At 59.6% G+C, this 18,769-nt stretch overlaps 6 protein-coding genes across 6 annotated transcripts; 3 read left to right on the forward strand and 3 right to left on the reverse strand.

Moving 5' to 3' along the window:
- Positions 1 to 996: 996 nt before the first annotated feature.
- Positions 997 to 1,953, forward strand: EsH8_I_000389 (tubulin-binding prefolding complex subunit PAC10; the record flags this gene model as incomplete). Its single annotated transcript, XM_083267802.1, has 6 exons — positions 997 to 1,031; positions 1,092 to 1,217; positions 1,339 to 1,450; positions 1,505 to 1,603; positions 1,661 to 1,786; positions 1,837 to 1,953. 6 exons carry the CDS (start codon positions 997 to 999, stop codon positions 1,951 to 1,953), a joined length of 615 nt encoding a protein of 204 aa, XP_083118240.1.
- Positions 1,954 to 2,893: 940 nt separating this feature from the next.
- Positions 2,894 to 4,132, forward strand: EsH8_I_000390 (CRAL-TRIO domain-containing protein; the record flags this gene model as incomplete). The annotated part of the gene is made up of 4 exons (XM_083267803.1): positions 2,894 to 3,070; positions 3,146 to 3,195; positions 3,256 to 3,379; positions 3,452 to 4,132. The coding sequence occupies 4 exons, from the start codon at positions 2,894 to 2,896 to the stop codon at positions 4,130 to 4,132; spliced, it is 1,032 nt and encodes a 343-aa protein (XP_083118241.1).
- Positions 4,133 to 4,596: 464 nt separating this feature from the next.
- Positions 4,597 to 5,452, reverse strand: EsH8_I_000391 (uncharacterized protein; the record flags this gene model as incomplete). The annotated part of the gene is made up of 2 exons (XM_083267804.1): positions 4,597 to 5,088; positions 5,279 to 5,452. 2 exons carry the CDS (start codon positions 5,450 to 5,452, stop codon positions 4,597 to 4,599), a joined length of 666 nt encoding a protein of 221 aa, XP_083118242.1.
- A 1,833-nt stretch (positions 5,453 to 7,285) lies between these two features.
- EsH8_I_000392 (uncharacterized protein) lies at positions 7,286 to 7,933 on the reverse strand (the record flags this gene model as incomplete). Its single annotated transcript, XM_083267805.1, has 4 exons — positions 7,286 to 7,401; positions 7,461 to 7,503; positions 7,558 to 7,625; positions 7,744 to 7,933. The coding sequence occupies 4 exons, from the start codon at positions 7,931 to 7,933 to the stop codon at positions 7,286 to 7,288; spliced, it is 417 nt and encodes a 138-aa protein (XP_083118243.1).
- An 859-nt stretch (positions 7,934 to 8,792) lies between these two features.
- EsH8_I_000393 (proteasome regulatory particle base subunit RPT3) lies at positions 8,793 to 10,191 on the forward strand (the record flags this gene model as incomplete). The annotated part of the gene is made up of 3 exons (XM_083267806.1): positions 8,793 to 8,989; positions 9,049 to 9,147; positions 9,222 to 10,191. The coding sequence occupies 3 exons, from the start codon at positions 8,793 to 8,795 to the stop codon at positions 10,189 to 10,191; spliced, it is 1,266 nt and encodes a 421-aa protein (XP_083118244.1).
- A 1,431-nt stretch (positions 10,192 to 11,622) lies between these two features.
- EsH8_I_000394 (vesicle coat protein) lies at positions 11,623 to 13,110 on the reverse strand (the record flags this gene model as incomplete). The annotated part of the gene is made up of 1 exon (XM_083267807.1): positions 11,623 to 13,110. The coding sequence occupies one exon, from the start codon at positions 13,108 to 13,110 to the stop codon at positions 11,623 to 11,625; it is 1,488 nt and encodes a 495-aa protein (XP_083118245.1).
- Between the last annotated feature and the right edge of the window lie 5,659 nt (positions 13,111 to 18,769).

Below are 18,769 nucleotides of genomic sequence, written 5' to 3' on the forward strand. Positions count from 1 at the left end.
ACGAACCCGGTGAGACCTCGATCAAGTCTGTTGCGGCACAACACGCTGAGACTCGGACCCAAAGGCTCTCGTCGGAATCTCGACGTGCTGCCTTCTTCATCTAGGCTAGTTGGCTCCAGCGCAGGTGCTCTTTTTCGAAACCTATCTGAGCTCTGTGACGTTTGTAGAACTCGGAGTCGCCAAGCGCTACCGTGCAGCATGTTAGGCAAGGATGGACCTCGACCAAATATAGGGAGCATCGCGGTGCTTTGGCCCTCGGTCGCCAGGAGCTTGGTCCTTTGTGCTGTCTGATTTCAAGGATAACAGAGTGGATGCCGCTTCTGCGAGATATGGGCTCCATTTGCCAATGTGGCAAGGTTGTTGCCAAAGGGTGGTGGGATATCCGAGCAAGATTACAGACATTGTAATTTAAACAATCACCAGAGTACACGTGTCGCAGAGACAGGCTTGTTGACTCACTCGTCCCATATCTGACCTGAGAGGAATGGTCGCCGGATCCCAGGTGGAAGACGAAGCGGAAAGTTTTGATTAAAAAACCGGCGCCTACATATGGCGGGTGAAGCTACAATTGAGCATGTCTACCTAGCCTGGGGACGAGAGACAGCCCAACCAATTGAGCGGGTAGCTAGCTATGGTCAGCTCCCAAAGCGAAGCTCCTTGAACGTGGGTTTCGGTACGAGTATCCCTCAAAATCTAGACAATTTTGCTTCTAGGCCGCAGCTTGGATCAAATGACGCAGGCATCATCACAGGAGCCAGCAATGGCGATGACGAAGCCAGAGTCCCCCGAGAATACAGCTGGTTGGGACTTGTACCGGAGAGGTGTGGCAGGTACCTACCCCACCAAACATGTACCCCTCACCTCGGTGAACAGACCACCACTGATCGGCTCGGCAGCGGACCGTCACTGCAGCTCCCCTCCACACCGTTGCGAAAAATCGCAAGTTCCTGCCAACTACAGATGATGCGCTAAAGGCAACATCTGATAATATCTACAATGTCGGCAGAGGGCAAGAAGCCGGAGGCAACCGGGTAAGCATCGAATACCCCAGGCCACGACGACCACGCTGACAATTTTTCGCCGTATCGCAGCAAGGATGCCACGCCTAGCAACCCTCGAGGTATCCCCAAGGCGCCGTTCGTCGACAAGGTCGAGGACTACGTCACCACCCGCGAAGATGTCGAGCCGACGATGCGCAACTTCCAGGAGATGATATCGTGAGTCGCCCGCGCGCTGGGCAGACCGGTCGTACGCCGGAGGCTCCCGCCGACGACTGGGGCTGCGGAGGGAGAGGAGCCGGGCCTGCAGGGACGATTGGTAACACTTTGCTGTGCGCAGGAAATACCAGTTCATGGAGCTGAACCTCCAGAAGCGTATGGCCGGGCTCAAGGACAAGATCCCCGACATCCAGAAGACCCTCGACTCCGTGCGGTTTCTGAAGCTCAGACAGGTAGGGGTCTATCGCGGAGCGCCGCGTTGAGACCTGGGCGCTGACACGATCCAGAGCGACGATGAGCCGATCGAGACGACCTTTGAGCTTAACGACACGCTGTACACCAAGGCGAAGATCCCGCCCACCGACGAGGTGTACATTTGGTTGGGAGTGGGTTCTTTCTGCTGAATGGAAAGCGCCGGACCTTTGAGGCTGACCGGACGACAGGCGAACGTCATGTTGTCGTACCCCGTCGACGAGGCGGAGACGCTCCTGCAATCCAAGCTGTCGACGGCGAAGCAGAGCTTGTCAAACTGCGAAGAGGACTTGGACTTTTTGAGAGAGCAGATCACGGTGCGTCCAATCCCCGGCCCAGCTGGGCGCCGCATGCTGACCGACAACAGACCATGGAGGTTGCCATCGCGAGAGTGTACAACTGGGAGGTTGTCCAGAAACGCAAAGACAAGGAGGAAGGAAAAGGTGCCGAGACGGAAAAGGACAAGGGCAAGGCGAACGGCTAATTCAAGGCTCGATACCAAACAAAACAACCCAATTACTCTGGCACTTTGCATATACCCTCGCTCACTGCAGCGGCGTGCTCTCCCGGGATTGTCTGCCTCGTAGGCCGGATGATTTTACCCGTCCATCCGAGATTCTATTGCTGGTCAGATAGAGATAGAGAGAACCCTGCAAGTCTATCCGACGTTGGCAAGCAAGGGTTTGAATATAATGCGTGACCGTCACGGGATTGAAAGTGTCAAATTTCTCTGTGCAAAATCCCACAGACGGAATTGTCACAGCGCATCCAAATGGACGTCATGCTCACGCATACCCCAAAAGCCGACCCGTTGGCAGCCGTCTGATGTGCAGCTAAGCAGGGCTTCGGCCGCCCGCCGTCCTTTCGATGCCACCGCCACGGCCTAATGTGGTCGGAATGTGACGACCCAGGGCAACCTCTGAGCCGATTCAGTGCCGCCAGCGCAAGGTTGGCAGAGGTGCACCAATCTACAGCGCCCGTGGCTGTTCGTGGGTGGGTTCCAGGGCATTACGTAAGGCCGTCGTAGGAGACATACGTACTCCGTATCTTAGCTGCGGGTTCACAAGTGCGGTGAAGACATCCGGCTAGAGCCAATTTGAGGGGCAGCCAGGGGCAACAGAGTGCGGGACCGGTCGCTATGACGATTTTTGGCAATCCGACAGCAAGCTGACTTTAATTCGACTTCCCAAGCCTCCCCTACTTTCCGCTAGAGATTCCTCTTTCCCCACAACCAGCTCTTTCTCCTAAACACCTACGATCCTATCCCAACTTCTCAGGAGAAACAGCTGATCCCGTCCGAGAGATCCTGCGTGCTCCCGATCCCATTTCTTCTCCCATCCCGCGTCTGCGCCCCAAAATCCCTCTCAACCTCACCCACACCGTCTTCTTCCCTGTGAAAGAAAGACCCTTACACGAGCCCCACCATGGCCCAGCAAGAACTCGATCCCAAGTACGACCAGTACGACCACCCTACCGTCGCCGCGGCGGCGCAGAGCGGTCACCCTGGCCACCTCACGCCTGAGCAGCAGGCGCAGGTCGCCCAGCTGCGTCTGATGCTCGAGGCCGAGGGCTTCACCAAGCGCCTCGACACCCTGACTCTGGTACAGCCCCGTCCCCCTCCCCGGGCCAGACCGCAAGATTAGGGGGTCGACCGACGGCTAACATTGGAGTCCTAGCTGCGGTTCCTCCGTGCCCGCAAGTTCGATGTCAACCTGGCCAAGCAGATGTGAGCGATGCCGTGCGTCCCCCGCACCAAAGTGTATGCCAACTGACCGATTCTCTCCAGGTTCGTCGACTTCGAGACCTGGCGGAAAACGACCAAGCTCGACGAGACCATTCCCACCTGGGACTACCCCGAGAAGGAGGAGGTGTTCAAGTTCTACCCCCAGTACTACCACAAGACTGACAAGGTACGACGGCCCTGGACATGCACATGACGTCCGTTTTTCCCGTTCGCTAACGCGTGACTTGCCGCTGCATAGGATGGCCGTCCCGTCTACATTGAGCAGCTCGGCGGCATCGACCTGACAGCCTTGTACAAGATCACCACCGCCGAGCGCATGCTGACCAACCTGGCCGTCGAGTACGAGAAGTGCGCCGACCCCCGCTTCCCCGCCTGCTCCCGCAAGTACAACCACCTTGTCGAGACGTGCTGCACCATCATGGACCTCAAGGGCGTCACCCTCACCCGCGTCCCCCAGGTCTACAGCTACGTCAAGCAGGCCTCCGTCATCTCCCAGAACTACTACCCCGAGCGCCTCGGCAAGCTCTACATGATCAACGCCCCCTGGGGCTTCTCCACCGTCTGGGGCGTCGTCAAGGGCTGGCTCGACCCCGTCACCGTCCAGAAGATCAACATCCTCGGATCCGGCTACCAGAAGGAGCTTCTGAACCAGATCCCCGCCGAGAACCTGCCCAAGTCCCTGGGCGGCAAGTGCGAGTGCCAGGGAGGCTGCCACCTCAGCGATGCCGGCCCGTGGCACGAGAAGGAGTGGGCCAAGGAGCCCTGGTGGGCGAAGCCCGACGCCCAGGCCCCGGCCCCGGCGGGCGAGGTTATCGAGAACAAGGGCGGCGAGACCGTTGCCGCTCCTGCAGCCGCCCCTGCCGCTGGTGCGCCCGCTGCCGACGCCGACGCCGACGCCAAGGCCCCCGCTGCGGCATAAGCGTCATCCCGGGATGGCTTGCGTGTATTGAAAACGGGAGAGGGTGTTATTTGTTGAGTACGGTGCTGCCGAGCCTCGAGGCCGGCTAGAGAGAAGGCGTTGGCAAATCTGTTGTTGCATCTGAGTTGGAGAGACAAATGGGCGGGCTGGAAGACGGGGTGCCTAAAAGGAAGGGCTTCTATTGTAGAACTGCTCATACACGTGTTGGACCTGGCAACCCTTGCTACTTCACATTATACATACTTTCGCTTTTTGTCTTTGGATTCGTCGTAATGAAACAGTTCCGCGTTGAAATACGACCGCCCAGTGCCGCCCAAACCCACGCCAATGTTGGCGTTTTGTTCATCGTTTGTGTTTGCCCGCAATACCGAAACGTGCCCAACGGACACACCTGCGTGATTCTCGGTGGTATAGAGCCCCAACGCCTAAACTCCAGGTAATAAAGTAACCCCCCGCAAGACCCCTCACGACCGTTCCGTGACGGCATACTCCCCCGCAACCCTGGCCCTCTCCATCTTCGCAACCACAGCGGGCATCTCCTTTTTCAGCTTGCCCAGCCGCCCCATCGCCGTGCCGAATGCCTCCTTGATCTCCGCCCTCCTTTCCATCTCGTCCAGCGGCAGTATCTCGTCCTCGTGGGCCTTCACCTCATCCTCGTGCGTCTTCCGGGCGGCCTCGAGCGCGGCCTCGTCCGCCGCGGCAGAGTTTTTGAATTCCTGGGCCGCGGCCGCGGCGACGGCGCCGGGGACGCTCTTCTTCAGGGCCGCGATCTCGTTCAGTAGGTCTTCCTCCTCGCGCGTGAGGTCCTCGACGCGTTCGCGGAGGCGCGCGTCCCAGGGCTCGTAGGCCTCCTCGGGCCCGTCGGAGGGGTTTTCCGAGAGGAAGACCGCCGGGTCGGCGGGAAAGCCGTTGACGGAGAGGTTCGGGGCCGCGTACGTGAAGGTTTTGTTGATGTACTAAAGTCCCCCGCAAAAGTCAGCGATTTTTCTTCCTTCGAGCCCCATCCTGACCGGTCCTGCAAGAGAATCTCCGTCCGGTACCGCGATTCGGGGGGTCCTGCGACTGCTCTCGAACGAAAACGATAGAAGGGCCAATTGAACACCGCCGAGACGGACCCGCAAGACAAGGCAAACAGAATGTGCGTACCTCGTTGACAAGGCGCTCTATAGGCGCCCGAAGCTCGTCCTCCTGCGCGCTGCTGCCCTCAATGTGCGGGAACGCGTTGTCGAGCTGGTCCTGCGCGGCTTTCCGGACGTTGTTGAGGAGGTACGCGAGATCCTCCTGCGACTGCAGCTCGATGTGCCTGTGAGCAGACTCCATAACTCAACGCGGAAAAGGGGAGAAATACACTAAAAAAAAGGCGAGGGGAAAATTCGACGGCGTATGTCCCTTTGGAGAGGCGATGCTCGGTGATGCGCAGGCGGAGGGGCTGTCTCGGCGGCCGGGACGTCGCAATGTTTACTTTGGCACGGCTTATTTCCCCGTCGCCGGCGCGCTTTGGGCCCCCGTCATCCGACCTACTCTTTTTTGTGCCCACCTACCCGCCGGCCCCTCGTTCTCCACCTCGCCTATCGCGATAGCGCCTTATCTTCTTATCATCATGTGACCTTTCCTGATCAATGCAACCTCCCCCTCCGCCCGAGAGTTGCCGAGATCGGGCAATGGTCCGACAAGTGCCGCGGCCGTGTGTGGAACACGGGCCAGAAAACCGACAAGTACTCTGCAGTACTCGAAGGGCCGTCCGTTCTTGGTAACCGGATTTGCGACTGCAAGGGTGAAAGAGAGGTCGGAGGACGGGCCTGGCCACGGCAATCCGGAGGAGATCGACGACAACGATAATCAACAAGAGACATGAAGTATGACGGAGCAGCACAAGGTCGAGAATACGCCAGGCGGTATTGCATGGATGCCATCGACACACCAGACCCCACGGGCGGAACAGTGCATTCACCACTGCCTCTGAGGCCTCGTTCCGCCGTCCATCCTGCTATGCCACCAGCGCCACTTGTTAGTGCCTCCAGGGATGATGCCTCTCGGCGCTATGACAGCGAAGCTGGGACAGGCCCGCATTGGGGCGAGACATCAGCGCCGAATCAGAAGTGGCGTCAGGTCGCAAATGCGGGGCGGTACGGGACACGCCTGGGCTGGGGTACATCCGCCTGGCACCTGGAAGCAGGAGACTGGGGGGGTGTTCGGGCGCCCGGTGAGGTAGCGCCGGTCTGCGGTCTGGAACTGGACCCTCTTTCTCAGCTTATCGACGCCATCTGGGATGAAATGGCGTTCAAACAGACCACCCGGTGACAGTGCGCCAGGTGGGAGGCCGAGTCAGAGGTTGAAGGGGCCGTTTCATTCACATTTCGAGGTCGACATGACACTGTTTAAGCATCTCACCCTCCCACCCCCGTCCTCCGCAGAGACGACTGACCTGGCGGACTGCACAGCGAGGGGCAAGGTTGCACAGAGGGGCCGCAGGCCAAAGGTTCGGCACCCTTTGGTGGCCGGGCTTGTGCCACCCTGCCGTGCCAAACTCTCCTGGTTGCGGGAGGGAACATGCCTGACAGATGGGAAGTCACCTGGGGGGCCAGGACTATATGTGGATCCGCGATGGCGGAAATAATGCCCTGAATAGCGTCTCGTGACTCTATTTGACTATTGGAAAAAGGTGGGAATAAAGGTCCATGGAAGCCGCTGCATATACGGCATGGTACACGGCCGAAGGAGAGAAGAGGGTATGTGCTGGCAATAAAGAGAAACGCCCCGATCCAAAATAACCGCAACGAACAGATAAGAAATATACCTCAAGGAAACCCCGTATCGCCAGAATGGTCCCAACTCCCCCGATGATCCCCCAAGCCCGCGTACTAAGTAAAAAGGTCCTCGTCTCGAGAGAGGAAAAAGCGAGATGTACTGTGCTCCCACCCAGTGCGCGCCTGTGCCCGTGCGCTTCCGCTGCGGGCACAGCCTCATCCGCCGGTGTAGTTCGTAAATCAATCTGATAAGACGTGGAAGAAGAGTTAAAAAGGGGTGCAGGTCGTATCCGGACGCCGTGGTATGGAAGTGGAAGGGGTGTGTCTCGTGAGAATCATCGGTCTAAAACAATCGGGACGTAGATATTCGTGTGTAGCGTCATGTCGCCTCCCTCGTAGGGCGCCGTTATTGGGGGAACATGCTGTTGATCTCCTCGTCGCTGAGAACGATCTCGTGTACGGGCTCCCGTCGGTTCTCGAGGGGGACGTAGTCGCAGTCCACGTAAGACGGCAGGAAGATCTCTGCAACGGCCAGTCAGCTCCAGGCGGGGGGCGGAGGCGGCTTCGGGGCCGGCACATACCTGGGTTCCAGGCGAAGCCTTGGCTGGAGGAAAGGTAGGTGATCTGGGTGCCATGTTAGCCGGCTTCCGCTGCGGGAGGCATACGGGGCGTTCCTACCAAGCGGGGGGTGCCGTTTGGCTCGCCGATGTTGATGACGGTGCTTTCTTGCTTCGATAACGCGGAGCCTGTCCGGGAGGTGAGTAAATGACCATGGACGACAGGCAGTTCAGAGCACGAGACAAGCAAGACGAGGTAATACGAGGCAGGGCAAGGCAGGCGGCGGCCCGTGGCGGGATGACATACTCAGGAGGCTGGGCCGACGTTCGTGGACCATCTTCTGCTTCTGGGCGGAAGACGGGGATGAAGTCCGAGGGGAGCTGGAGTACGTCGACGAGGAAGAGCTAGTAGCACCCCGTACCTGGACGGACTGGTGGTGGTGACCGTAGGTGGCGGCCGACGACGGCGTCATCGGGATCGCAATCGAAGAAGACATGGTGGTTGGGGTATCAGAGGGGGGATGGAGGGCTCCGGGATGAGACGATGGACTCCAGGAATGATTCAAAGCAGTCTGGACGATTGGGAAGGGACAGCGACGCACACCGGGCGGCTTGTTGGGTGAACGAGGAACCAGCGTGTGACGTCGGAGAGGATGAGGTGTTGAAGGAGTCAAGAATGGAGATTAAAGGTACGAGACCGAGGAGAAGGGTGCCTGTGACTGACACAGTAAGTACAGTGCCAGGTCGCTTCGCTGGGACGAGGCCTAACGAGGCATCCGGTGAATCACGCCCACATCATCCCATGGGCTTGGGGGTTGATAAGAGCGAGGTGCCCGTACCGGAGACGGTGCTAAGGTTCGGTATGTGACGCCGGCTGACGTCTCTAACAGTGGATAGCGGGAGAGACCCTCGCATCATCAGAGCAGGGATCTTGGCTCGTCCCCACAGTATATGGGGGAAGGCACAACCCCACCAGGGCCAATCGGAGGCTGTCGCCGCCTCCAGGCTGGGTAACGTGCTGCAGGCACTTCGCCCTGTGCCAGGTCACCTGCTCAGCCAATCAACCTTCTGTCCTGGGCCAATCAGTCTGCCTTGGGAAGCTTGTTGTCACGTGACTCCAACGCCTCGCTGAAGCTAATGACTAAGCCCGGCTGAGAGGCTGCATGCGTAGCCATTGACGCCTACAGCGAGCTAGAGCAAGCAAGCACCACGCCCGAGCTTGGAAACAACAACTCTGCCATCGCCAACGACACCGCTCATCCCCCACGAACTCGACGTTTAGCCACGCTCGCCGAAACACCTCGAGCATCGAAATAATCATCCCGACGTGTCCAACACACTCGACTGCCAGACAACATGGGTGACGTTATGGTGGAAAACCCGGCCAACCACGTCGCTCCTCACAAGAAGACGGCGCCCTCCACAATCCCCAGTATCGAGAACTTTGAGGGCATCGCGACGGAAGGAGGCGACGACTATGCCACATTGAAGAAGCTGCAAAGACAACTCGAGTACATCCAATTGCAGGAGGAGTATATTAAGGATGAGCAAAGGTTCGACTCGCCTCCCACGAGGGCCCTCATGTGCTTGGCTTGCTAACGGGCCGTTGTAGGAGTCTGAAGCGCGAGCTCGTCCGGGCGCAGGAGGAGATCAAGCGAATCCAGAGCGTTCCTCTGGTTATCGGGCAGTTTATGGAGGCCATCGACCAGAAGTACGCATGCTCCTAACCCCCCCGCACGCGACCCCCGGGCCCTGAGAGCTCCAGCATAGCTAACCAGCTCACAGCACCGGAATCGTCCAGTCGTCCACCGGCTCCAACTATGTCGTCCGAATCCTGTCCACCCTCGACCGCGAGAAGCTCAAGCCCTCGTCATCCGTCGCCCTCCACCGCCACTCAAACGCCCTCGTCGACATCCTCCCCCCCGAAGCGGACTCCTCCATCGCCATGCTTGGCGCCGACGAGAAGCCCGATGTGACATACGCCGACGTGGGTGGTCTGGATATGCAGAAGCAGGAGATCCGCGAGGCCGTCGAGCTGCCGTTGACGCACTTCGACCTGTACAAGCAGATCGGTATCGACCCCCCTCGCGGTGTGCTGCTCTATGGACCCCCGGGAACGGGAAAGACCATGCTGGTCAAGGCCGTGGCGAACTCGACGACGGCGAATTTCATCCGCGTCGTCGGATCGGAGTTCGTGCAGAAGTATCTCGGTGAGGGCCCCCGCATGGTCCGCGACGTCTTCCGCATGGCCCGCGAGAACTCCCCCGCAATCATCTTCATCGACGAGATCGACGCCATCGCAACGAAGCGTTTCGACGCGCAGACGGGCGCCGATCGCGAAGTCCAGCGTATCCTGCTGGAGCTCCTCAACCAGATGGACGGCTTCGACCAGACCGCCAACGTCAAGGTCATCATGGCCACCAACCGAGCCGATACGCTCGACCCCGCCCTCCTGCGTCCCGGTCGTCTGGACCGAAAGATCGAGTTCCCCAGCCTGAGGGACAGACGCGAGCGCCGACTCATCTTCTCCACCATTGCCAGCAAGATGAGCCTCGCCCCCGAGGTCGACATGGACTCCCTGATCGTCCGCAACGACCCCTTGAGCGGTGCCGTCATCGCCGCCATCATGCAGGAGGCCGGCCTCCGCGCCGTGCGGAAGAACCGCTACAACATCATCCAGAGCGACTTGGAGGACGCCTACTCAAGCCAAGTCAAGGGTACGAGCGACGAGAACAAGTTTGACTTTTACAAATAAGCGACGGGCGCCAAACACGGTGGCGGGCGCGGAGGCGTATCGCGGGAGGAACGGACACCGCCCGCTGCAAGGCTGGCGATGTAATGGGACGACGGACACGGTTGGGTCGGGCATAGACTTTATAAGGCTCCGGAGAGCGGAGCTCGGCGTCGCGTTGTACAATACACTTGAAAAACGAGTTGCGTTGCCACCTGCATGTTGCTGTTTTGTCTCCAACGGGAAGCATGTCGTGACACGAGACCACCGTCGGCCGGGGCGCCCCCCTCCGACGAATTGCTAACAAGGGAAGGACCACCCGGAAAGTTGCAGTGGCACGACGCGGAAAAGTAGCCGAACCCGTCGAGTGGCAACAGCTCAGCCCCGAGCAATGTTCTGCGCGGCAATGCACAAAGCCGTCCAGGAAGCTGGTTTCGTAGGTGCGGTACGGCATGAGTGGACTAGGGGGGCTTCGGGTCGGGTGGCCTGTCCCCCTCCCGAGACCAAGCACTCCACATGGCCCGGCCGGCTGACGCCCGCCGACTAGTCGGTCAATCTCGGGGCCTGCCGGAGCTCGCAGTTTTCCCCAAATACTTGTGCCTAGACCGGTGTCCGTCACATTGTAGCTTTCCGATTCGTAGCCGCAAGAACTATTTGGTTTATTTTGACCTCTGGCCACGGTGTCGCCCTGTTTCCCGTTTCCCGTAACAGATAGGACGTGGAACTCATCACGACATGATTAAACACACGATATTCTGTAATCACTTGACTTGTTTGAGGATTCTATTTGTGCTAGACACCACTTTGAGCCTTTTCGTCCCTCGCCCTCCCCCCGAGGTCCTAACCCAATGTCTATCTGGACCTTCCCTAACCCATTTTGCTTTTCCCTTTCCTTTTCTTTTCCGGTACCACGGCTTATAAGCCTTTTTATGTCTAGTCTCCTAGTCCCAAAAAACAAAAGGGGGAGGCGTGAATCGTAAAACCGTGACTAAAAAGCATCACCCCTCTATCAAAACGAGTCCGTGGCAAAGCCTGTCTGCTCACTCGTAAACGCTAAAAAGAAATTTTGAAAGAAAAAAAAGACTCCGGATGCTGCCGTCGCTGATGCAAAAGTCATAATGCAACATGAGATGCCATCCATCTCAAAAGGGGGTATATCCGTCTTCCCTTCGCCAACCCTCGTGCGCGACCACTTCCGTCCGTTCCGAGCAGCGGGCAAGATGGCAGAGGAATACCGTCACTGCCTGGTATCGTAGCCTCGGAAGTGTGTGTGTGTGTGCAGTCCCGAGATTGTCCGGGGTCTGCCTGCCTCTCGCGTGCCGCGTGCATGCAGGGAACGTCGCGCGCTGGCACTTCTGCCTAGGGGGTATATATCGTCCCATCCCGTATCTGCCAAGATATGGTAGGGCAACGCCTGTGTCGTAAACGTATTATGTACAGCCACCACGGCGGTGACTACGAGCTCAGCACGACACCAAGCTCAAGCATGAGCTTGACGAACTTTGTGTGTAGCTCGATGAAAAAATCGGGCATGCCGACGAGCTCGGCAAGGCCACGCGCCTTGAGCGAGACGCCACCGGGGCCGCCTCCCATCCGCCTCGCAAAGCCGCCGCCTCCGGTGAGGAAGCTGCTGCCGCCGCGGTTGGGGTCTTCCCTCTCCTGCATCGCCATAGTGGGATACGTGCTGTGGTGGTGCTGGCCCCCCACGGGGCTGCGCTCCGCGGCCTTCTCCGCCTCCGCCTCCGCCAGCTGTTGGATCCACGACGCCAGATCGCGGAAAGCGGCGGCCATGAAGCCGAACGTCTTCATCGCCAGCCGCTCTTTGTGCGTGCTCAGGGCGAGGAAGGCGTAAACACGCTTGTGCCCGCGGGCATGCATGTCCGGGATGCGGAATATGTAGGCCGTCGTGTAGCCGTTGACCGGGTCGCCGAAGAAGATGGGTCCGCCGGATGCCGCCGCCCCGGCGCTGTGCGTCGTGACGAAGGCGGGCATGTTGCTCGACTGCGGCGAGGCGCTCGGCGTCGGGTTGGCGGGCGCGCGGGGGAGGGTCTCGAGCGAGAGGGTCCGCAGGCACGAGGATCGCACGATCGAGAAGGAGGTCGGTATCAGCGGCTCGTGGGTGGACGTGTAGTCGAGGTAGTGGGTGTGGCTCGCATGCCTCCCCGAGGACACGCTCGACCGTGTCGTGGTGGAGCCCGTTGCCCGTCGATGCGTCCTCTCGGGATGGCCTTCGCCGTCGGTGTCGCTGGCGGAGGAGGCTTGCGAGGCCGGAGGGGACGCCTGCCCGTACACCCTCGCGTAGGGCGCGCGGGTGCGCAGGGTAGGGCCGCGCTCGGCTTTCAAGTCGTTCTTGTCCTTGCCGCCCTGTCGTTGCGGAAGCGTCAACGCGCAATTCTCGCAAGGGCCGGCGCGCTTCGTGACGTATTCGTCGTAGGTTCGGCGGAAGCTCGAGTCTCGTCGCGGCTGCTGCTGCTGCTCCGATATTCGGCGGGGGCTGTCGGGCGGGGTCTCCATGGCCGAGGGCGACAGCGGGGAAGCCGGGGAGTTGGCGGCGGATGCGCGAAGCATGGCGGCCCGCTGGACCTGGGCCTCGTTTTCGGAGGCTGGTAAAGAAGAGCTGCGATGCGCGTTGAGGTGCATCTTGCGCAGGGCGTCCGACATGGCGACGGTCTGGTTCAGAGATCCCGCGGCGGTTGGGGCGCTCGTCCGGGGTCGGGTCTGGTCCTGGTCGGCGAAGCTGGCGGCGCCTTCATCGAAGCATGTGGTGCACGAGACGGGCAGGCCCTCGGTGACCATGAGCGGAGTCGGGCCGTGTTGGTCGCAGTAGTGAGCGAGGCATAGCTGGAGGCCGGTCATTAGCGACAGCGAATTTGGCGGTTGAGACATTGTTTCAGTGATTTCGCGGCGGGTGGCGAAGGTATCCTCAAACGATGGGACACGCATCGTGACAAGTGCGGCGGTTTTGGGGTGGATGAGACGGCAGAGGCAACGCCGGCAACGACGTGGCGCGCTGCAGAGGGGAGCAAGGGAAGCGTCAAAAGATGGGTGCAACCATGACGGTGTTGGGCATTGCTGGGGGTGTCGGTGCAGCTTATACTAGACGCGGTTGGGGAGGGCACGATGGGGGAGGACGGAAAGGACGAGCGCCGTGGGCGTCCGACCGTGGGCAGAATTATATGTGAGAGCGGTAGGGGCAGGGTGGTGCGAGGAGGCATAGGGAGGCCATGGCGGCGAAGTCTCCCTTTCTTATGGGAAGTTTGAAGGGGGTCTGGGTGGTGAATGGGGGATGGGGGAGTACAGGATGGAAGGGGGGCGGTAATTAGGGGACGAGTATGAGAACATGGGAGTAGATAGGACGGGCTGAGAAGTTGGGCAAGGTGAGGCCGGTTGCAACAGGCAGGGCCCCGGTCGTGGGGGATGCTTCCTGATTGCCGGTGTCTCGTGTCTGGTTTGTCCGAGTGTCTGGGAGGACGGGGAAGACGGAGAGGATGGGGATGTGCACTGGTATGCGGGAAGCGGTGAGGCGGTGAACGAGCGAGCAGCTCTCTCCAATTACACGGCGGCGCACAGGTTCTGACGGCCGGGGACAGCAAGGCACTGCAATCGAGATTGGCTGGCTTGAGGAAAAGGGAAAAGGCAGAAATCGGGAAAGCAAACTCACTATGGATGTCATGACGTATCCCCTCCCCAGGCCGAATCCGGGTCTTGTATGTTTCGCCAATGAAGATTCGAGCGCAATCAAGCAAGGCCAGGAGGGGGGAAGAGAAAAGAAAGACGGGCCGCAAAGCAACAAGGGTGGTGATGCGCCTCTTTCGGGGGGGGCTCTGCCACACGGAACGGCGGGGAGCAGAATATGAATATATTAGAATATGGGGGAAAAGGCGAGAGAAGGGGAAAAGAAGGGATTAAAGAGGTTGTTTAAAAGAGGGGTACGGATGTTGATGGTAATAATAAGTTAAGTGTGCGTGGATGCGGGTGTGTGTGTGTGTGTGTGGGAGAGAGTGTGAGAGAGGGGAGTAGAGAGTGGAAGTGTGAAGCGCAAGTGTGTGAGAGAGCGAGCAAAGTGGGCGTGTGCGAATAAGTGGGTGTGGGTGCGGATGCAGCAACAACGATCCAATGCAAGTGCGATGAGAGGCCGGGAGGGAGACAATGGGCGAACGGCGTCGACGACGACGACGACGACGACCAAACAAGTGACTTGAGCGAGAGAGTTGCTTCCGCGAACGCTAAGAGAAGCAGGCCGGACTAAGCAGAAGCGATGGGGCGGGGATCCCGGAAAGCGCAGGTTCGTGTCGTATGAGGAGCGTGGGAAGTCCCGGCCGGATGCGATGCAAGTCGCTCGCTGGTGGTAAGGCCGGGTTGGGATGGAATGGCTGGTCTGGTTGGCTGCCGCCGGTGCTGGTCACTGGATGCGGTAAAAACCAACAACGATGGTACCAACGGCCGGGCTGTATGGGCTGTATGGCTGTATGACGGTGGCACACCAAGGCTCACGGTGAAGGGTGCTGGAAGAGACGGCCAAGTTGTCGTCTACCATGGAACATGGGAGGAGGGGTGGCCGCCACTGACACGGGCACTAGTAATGAGTCGACGCTGAGTGGCCAAAGACGACGAGAAAAGAGAAAAAGAAGCCGACGGAACCTCAATGGGTCGGCGACGACGGCAACATCAGTCAAGGCATTACGAATACGTACTCCGCACCCAGCGGGATGAACCCCGGCTAGCAGAGGGGAGAAAGAATAAGCCATCTGGCGCGGGGGCCGGAGGGGAAAACAAACACTCAGCGCCTGGTTGTCTGGGGGGAGGTTTTTTTTTTTCGTTCCCCTTTTGAAATTATCGTCGTGGGCTTCAGCTACGCACACTACACCACCGCTCCGGTACCTGACCTTGGGTCTGCCGACAACTCGGGGGCCGCTGGCACCTGGGAAATGGAACTTTGGGCACAACTCAACCGCGATTGGGCACTCGCGGCGGACATGGGGAAACACCAGCCGATGACTGGTTGGGAGCAGAGGGAGAGGGGGGCTCGGGCCCGGGAGACGGCGACGTGGGACAACCTGGACGACTGGGGCCGGGCTGTTGACTCGCTCTAGAACTCGCGGGCCCACCAGGCAAAAGACCCATCGTCGTCGTCGGACTTGTCTTCGTCGCGTGCCAGTGGGGGGAGATTGAAGCCTTGCCGGGGGACCAGGACGTTTTGATGGGGACGACGAATACTTTGTATGTAAACAGTTGCTCTACGGACGTGCGCTAGCATCGAAAGGAGATTCGCGGCGGAGCAGGGGTCGCAGAGACGGACGACGGCGGGAGATGCGAGTGGCTGATTCGTATTTGGCATACAGCCAGGTCTGAGGGCACGTTGGCTGCTGCAGAAGCCGATGCGCCGTTCTGGGTGCGGGTACATGATTAGTGACTGTGATGGGAGGGACATTTGAGGCGTTAGAGACATTGGATGGGATGGACCGGAGCCGCGGAACATGCCAGGGCAAGTTGCAGTGGTGAGGTGGATGACGGCGACTCGCAGGGCACCTTATGACAGTCTGTTTATCCGTCTGCGCTCTAGCTGGCGTACGAATCAATCACATTGCGGATCATCGATCGGTATCATTGCACCCGCGCAGTCCGGAATGGCAGCGACAAGACCAACGACGCACCATGACAGACCAAACATCAAGGATCCGTCTCTTCGACATCCCAACGTGCTCCGAGCAGTGGCCCTGGCCCGGCTCGATCGCCCTCTCCATGTGCGTGCGTCTCTTCTGCTCCCCCAGTCTGTCGCCCGACGGCGACGCTGAGAAACAAGGATCTGTCCGTCTTGTTATTTCTTCTCGTTCTCGTCGAGAAAAGGGCCCAATCACGACGCAACCGCAAAAGGGCCCCCCTGATCAGACAGAAGCGGCACCCCTGTCGGGTGGACGTGCAAGCAGAGACCCAGTTGGACTGCCAGTGGCAGGCTTGCCAGGGTGTGGCGAGGTGCGGTGGTGAATGGGAGGAATGCAAACGGGGGCGTGGGACGGCTGTCCACATCTTCCAGAAGCCTTCCAGCGAGTGGGCCAAGGCGGCCAGGAACGGTGCACGGCCATCTGTGAGGTGCCGCCGCACGGGCGACGAGGCAAAAAGGACACTCGGGTCTTGGACAGGCACAGTAGTGTGGTGTAGGCGGCTTGCCCGCTCCACTTTAAAAGCTGGATTGCTTCGAGGTGCCCCTGCAAATCTCAGTCGAGGCGAGGCCCAGCACACGACGTGCTGTCGACGGCGGTGGCATACCGAAGCGTCGACCCAGGCAGGCATGGCTTGGCAAAACGTGAGCGGCATGCGAGGTGCTGCGGTAATCGGCCCAGCATGCGAGGGGGATGAAAAACAAGGGGGTGTTCAATTCCGTGTTTCGGCCCTCTGCTTCGGTGCCTCTTCCACATCGTCTGGTTTGGTTTGGGGGTCGGGATGAGTTGCAGCGACCGAGGCAGGTGTAGGCGCGCCCAAGGCATGGCGCATCCGTATACGAACAGCTCCACGCAGCATCAGACTCGGGGGTCCCAGGCTCGGCTCAGACAAGACGGTATCAGGACGTTGGGGCCGGAGCCGAGCTAGACAAGGCAGCGGGACAAAGGAAAAAGGAAAACAGTCAAAGATAATAAAACAAAGCACAAAAAAACAAAACAAAAGGAGGCTCTTGTTCCCCGCCCAGCCGTGCCTTAGCGTGCTCGTGATCCAATTCTCATCTCAAACCCGTCACTGCTCCTTCCCTCTCGAGTCTCGAGTTCGTGCATCGTCTGGGGTTGGGCTTGCCCGAGGGACAGTTGGGAAGGAGGAGATGAGGTAATGCGGGGCTCTGTGTTCCTTCCCCCTTTGCAATGGATGCTGCCCCCTCCCATTCCCAAACCCCCAAACTCCCATTCACTGGCCGAGCGGCCCTCCCATTGGCCGAAGCTTGCTCGCTTCCGTCGGGGGCAGGTGCGCAGGAGCAGCAGGCAGGTGCAGGAGGTGCAGGCAGGTGCAGGGTCCCAAACGTCCGGCCACCGCAAGATTACCGGCTGCGAGGTGGGCTTCGGCGACATTTCACGTTGGGCCCGGCAAGGGCCAGGCTGGTCCAGGTGCTAGGCCTGCGCTACACTACCTACCTAGTACACTAGACTGCTTCCCACCTTGGGGCCGTCGCTGTCAGTTGTCACCGCGCTCCCCTGAATCGGCAGGAGCGGTGTCTCTATCGCGACCTAGCACACGGAAGGACAGGCGATGGAAGGCGCTTCAAGGTATGTTATGGACCTCGCCTTCCAGCCTCCTAACCGCACAAGGCAAGACCCAACGGCAACACCTACCTGTGTCTATCTGATCTGCTGTCCTTGTCTCGCTGCTATTCCGGATGCAATACCGGCGGCATTATGTACTAGCGCCGCCCTCCCCTTCCTTGACTCGTTCGGCCGCAAAAGGACATGAGATGTTACGTATCAAAACTCCAGACGGGACGAGGGACGAGAGCCTCCAACGGGGGCCATGCCTCGCGCAAACTCAATCCAGCCGTCCCAGCCAACCCGCCTTGTCTTGTTTCCTGTCCCTCTGCCCCCTTCGTCCCACCCCGACACCAGTCCCCACGGGCAACAACACCACGCCCGCCATGTGATTGTCCTCCGGCACTCCGGCTGCCTGACCGGCCGACTGACTCTTTGCTGCTCCTTACATGGCCAAGGCCTGACCCGAACTTGGATCACCCATGGAACCCAAATAAACACGCCGTCACCCTCGCTCTCGCCTCGAGAGTGGCGGAGAGGAGGACGTGCCAAGCCTATGCTGCTACGGCGGCACAAGCCCGACCTGAGGCAACGTCGCCGTTTCTGACGGCAGCTTGCACGAGAACGACTGACACTCCGATATTGCTTCGGGCCGCGTTACCTCTAGCCTACCGCATTCCATGGCTCTTCTCTTCTCGTCTTTGCGATGCCTCGAGCACCGAACGCCTCTCTGTTCTACTGCCCCAGCTTGTCTCGGTGACGGGACACTGCGAAATCCAACCCCAAAGTCAATGCAACCGCAAAGTCCCAAAGTTTCGCGGGGCAAAACTTACACCATGTCCTCCCAAGCCTCCCGGGAGCCGTCCGCGCGTCGTCGAGCAACGCCCGGCCCCTATTGACACGCCTTGAGCAGCTGCCAATTGTCTGGAGTTTGCCTTTCACCGGATCCCGCAGCCTTTGCCGCCGGTCAAGTCACAGTCGTCCTGCTTATCTCGCCTTCATGCTCTCTGTTATCCGCAAATCAGAACATCGGACAGTTGAAAACGATGGCGGCTCGACCTCGTCCAATTCGCTACCCAACTCGGCAGACCTCAGCTCATTCGCCTCACCGCCAGAATCCCGCTCAACTCGACACCGTAAATCCAAGACACCTCCGGCCTGCATCGCGGATCGTGGCCATTGTTCTGAGGGCCCAGCACCCCTGTCGCATGGAGCCTCGTCCTCCTTTTGTCCCAATACAGCCTCGCTCCTGTTCTCAACTGCCGCCCGTTGGGCCACCTCATCTCACCCGCACCCACCCACACACGCGCGCGCGCACACCTGTGCCGTCATGCCCAGTCCAGACTCGGCGCCCACCTGGGAAGATGCTCTTATGA

Source organism: Colletotrichum jinshuiense, chromosome 1 (genome assembly GCF_051148585.1).
Source record: "Colletotrichum jinshuiense chromosome 1, complete sequence".
Lineage (NCBI taxonomy): Eukaryota > Fungi > Ascomycota > Sordariomycetes > Glomerellales > Glomerellaceae > Colletotrichum > Colletotrichum jinshuiense.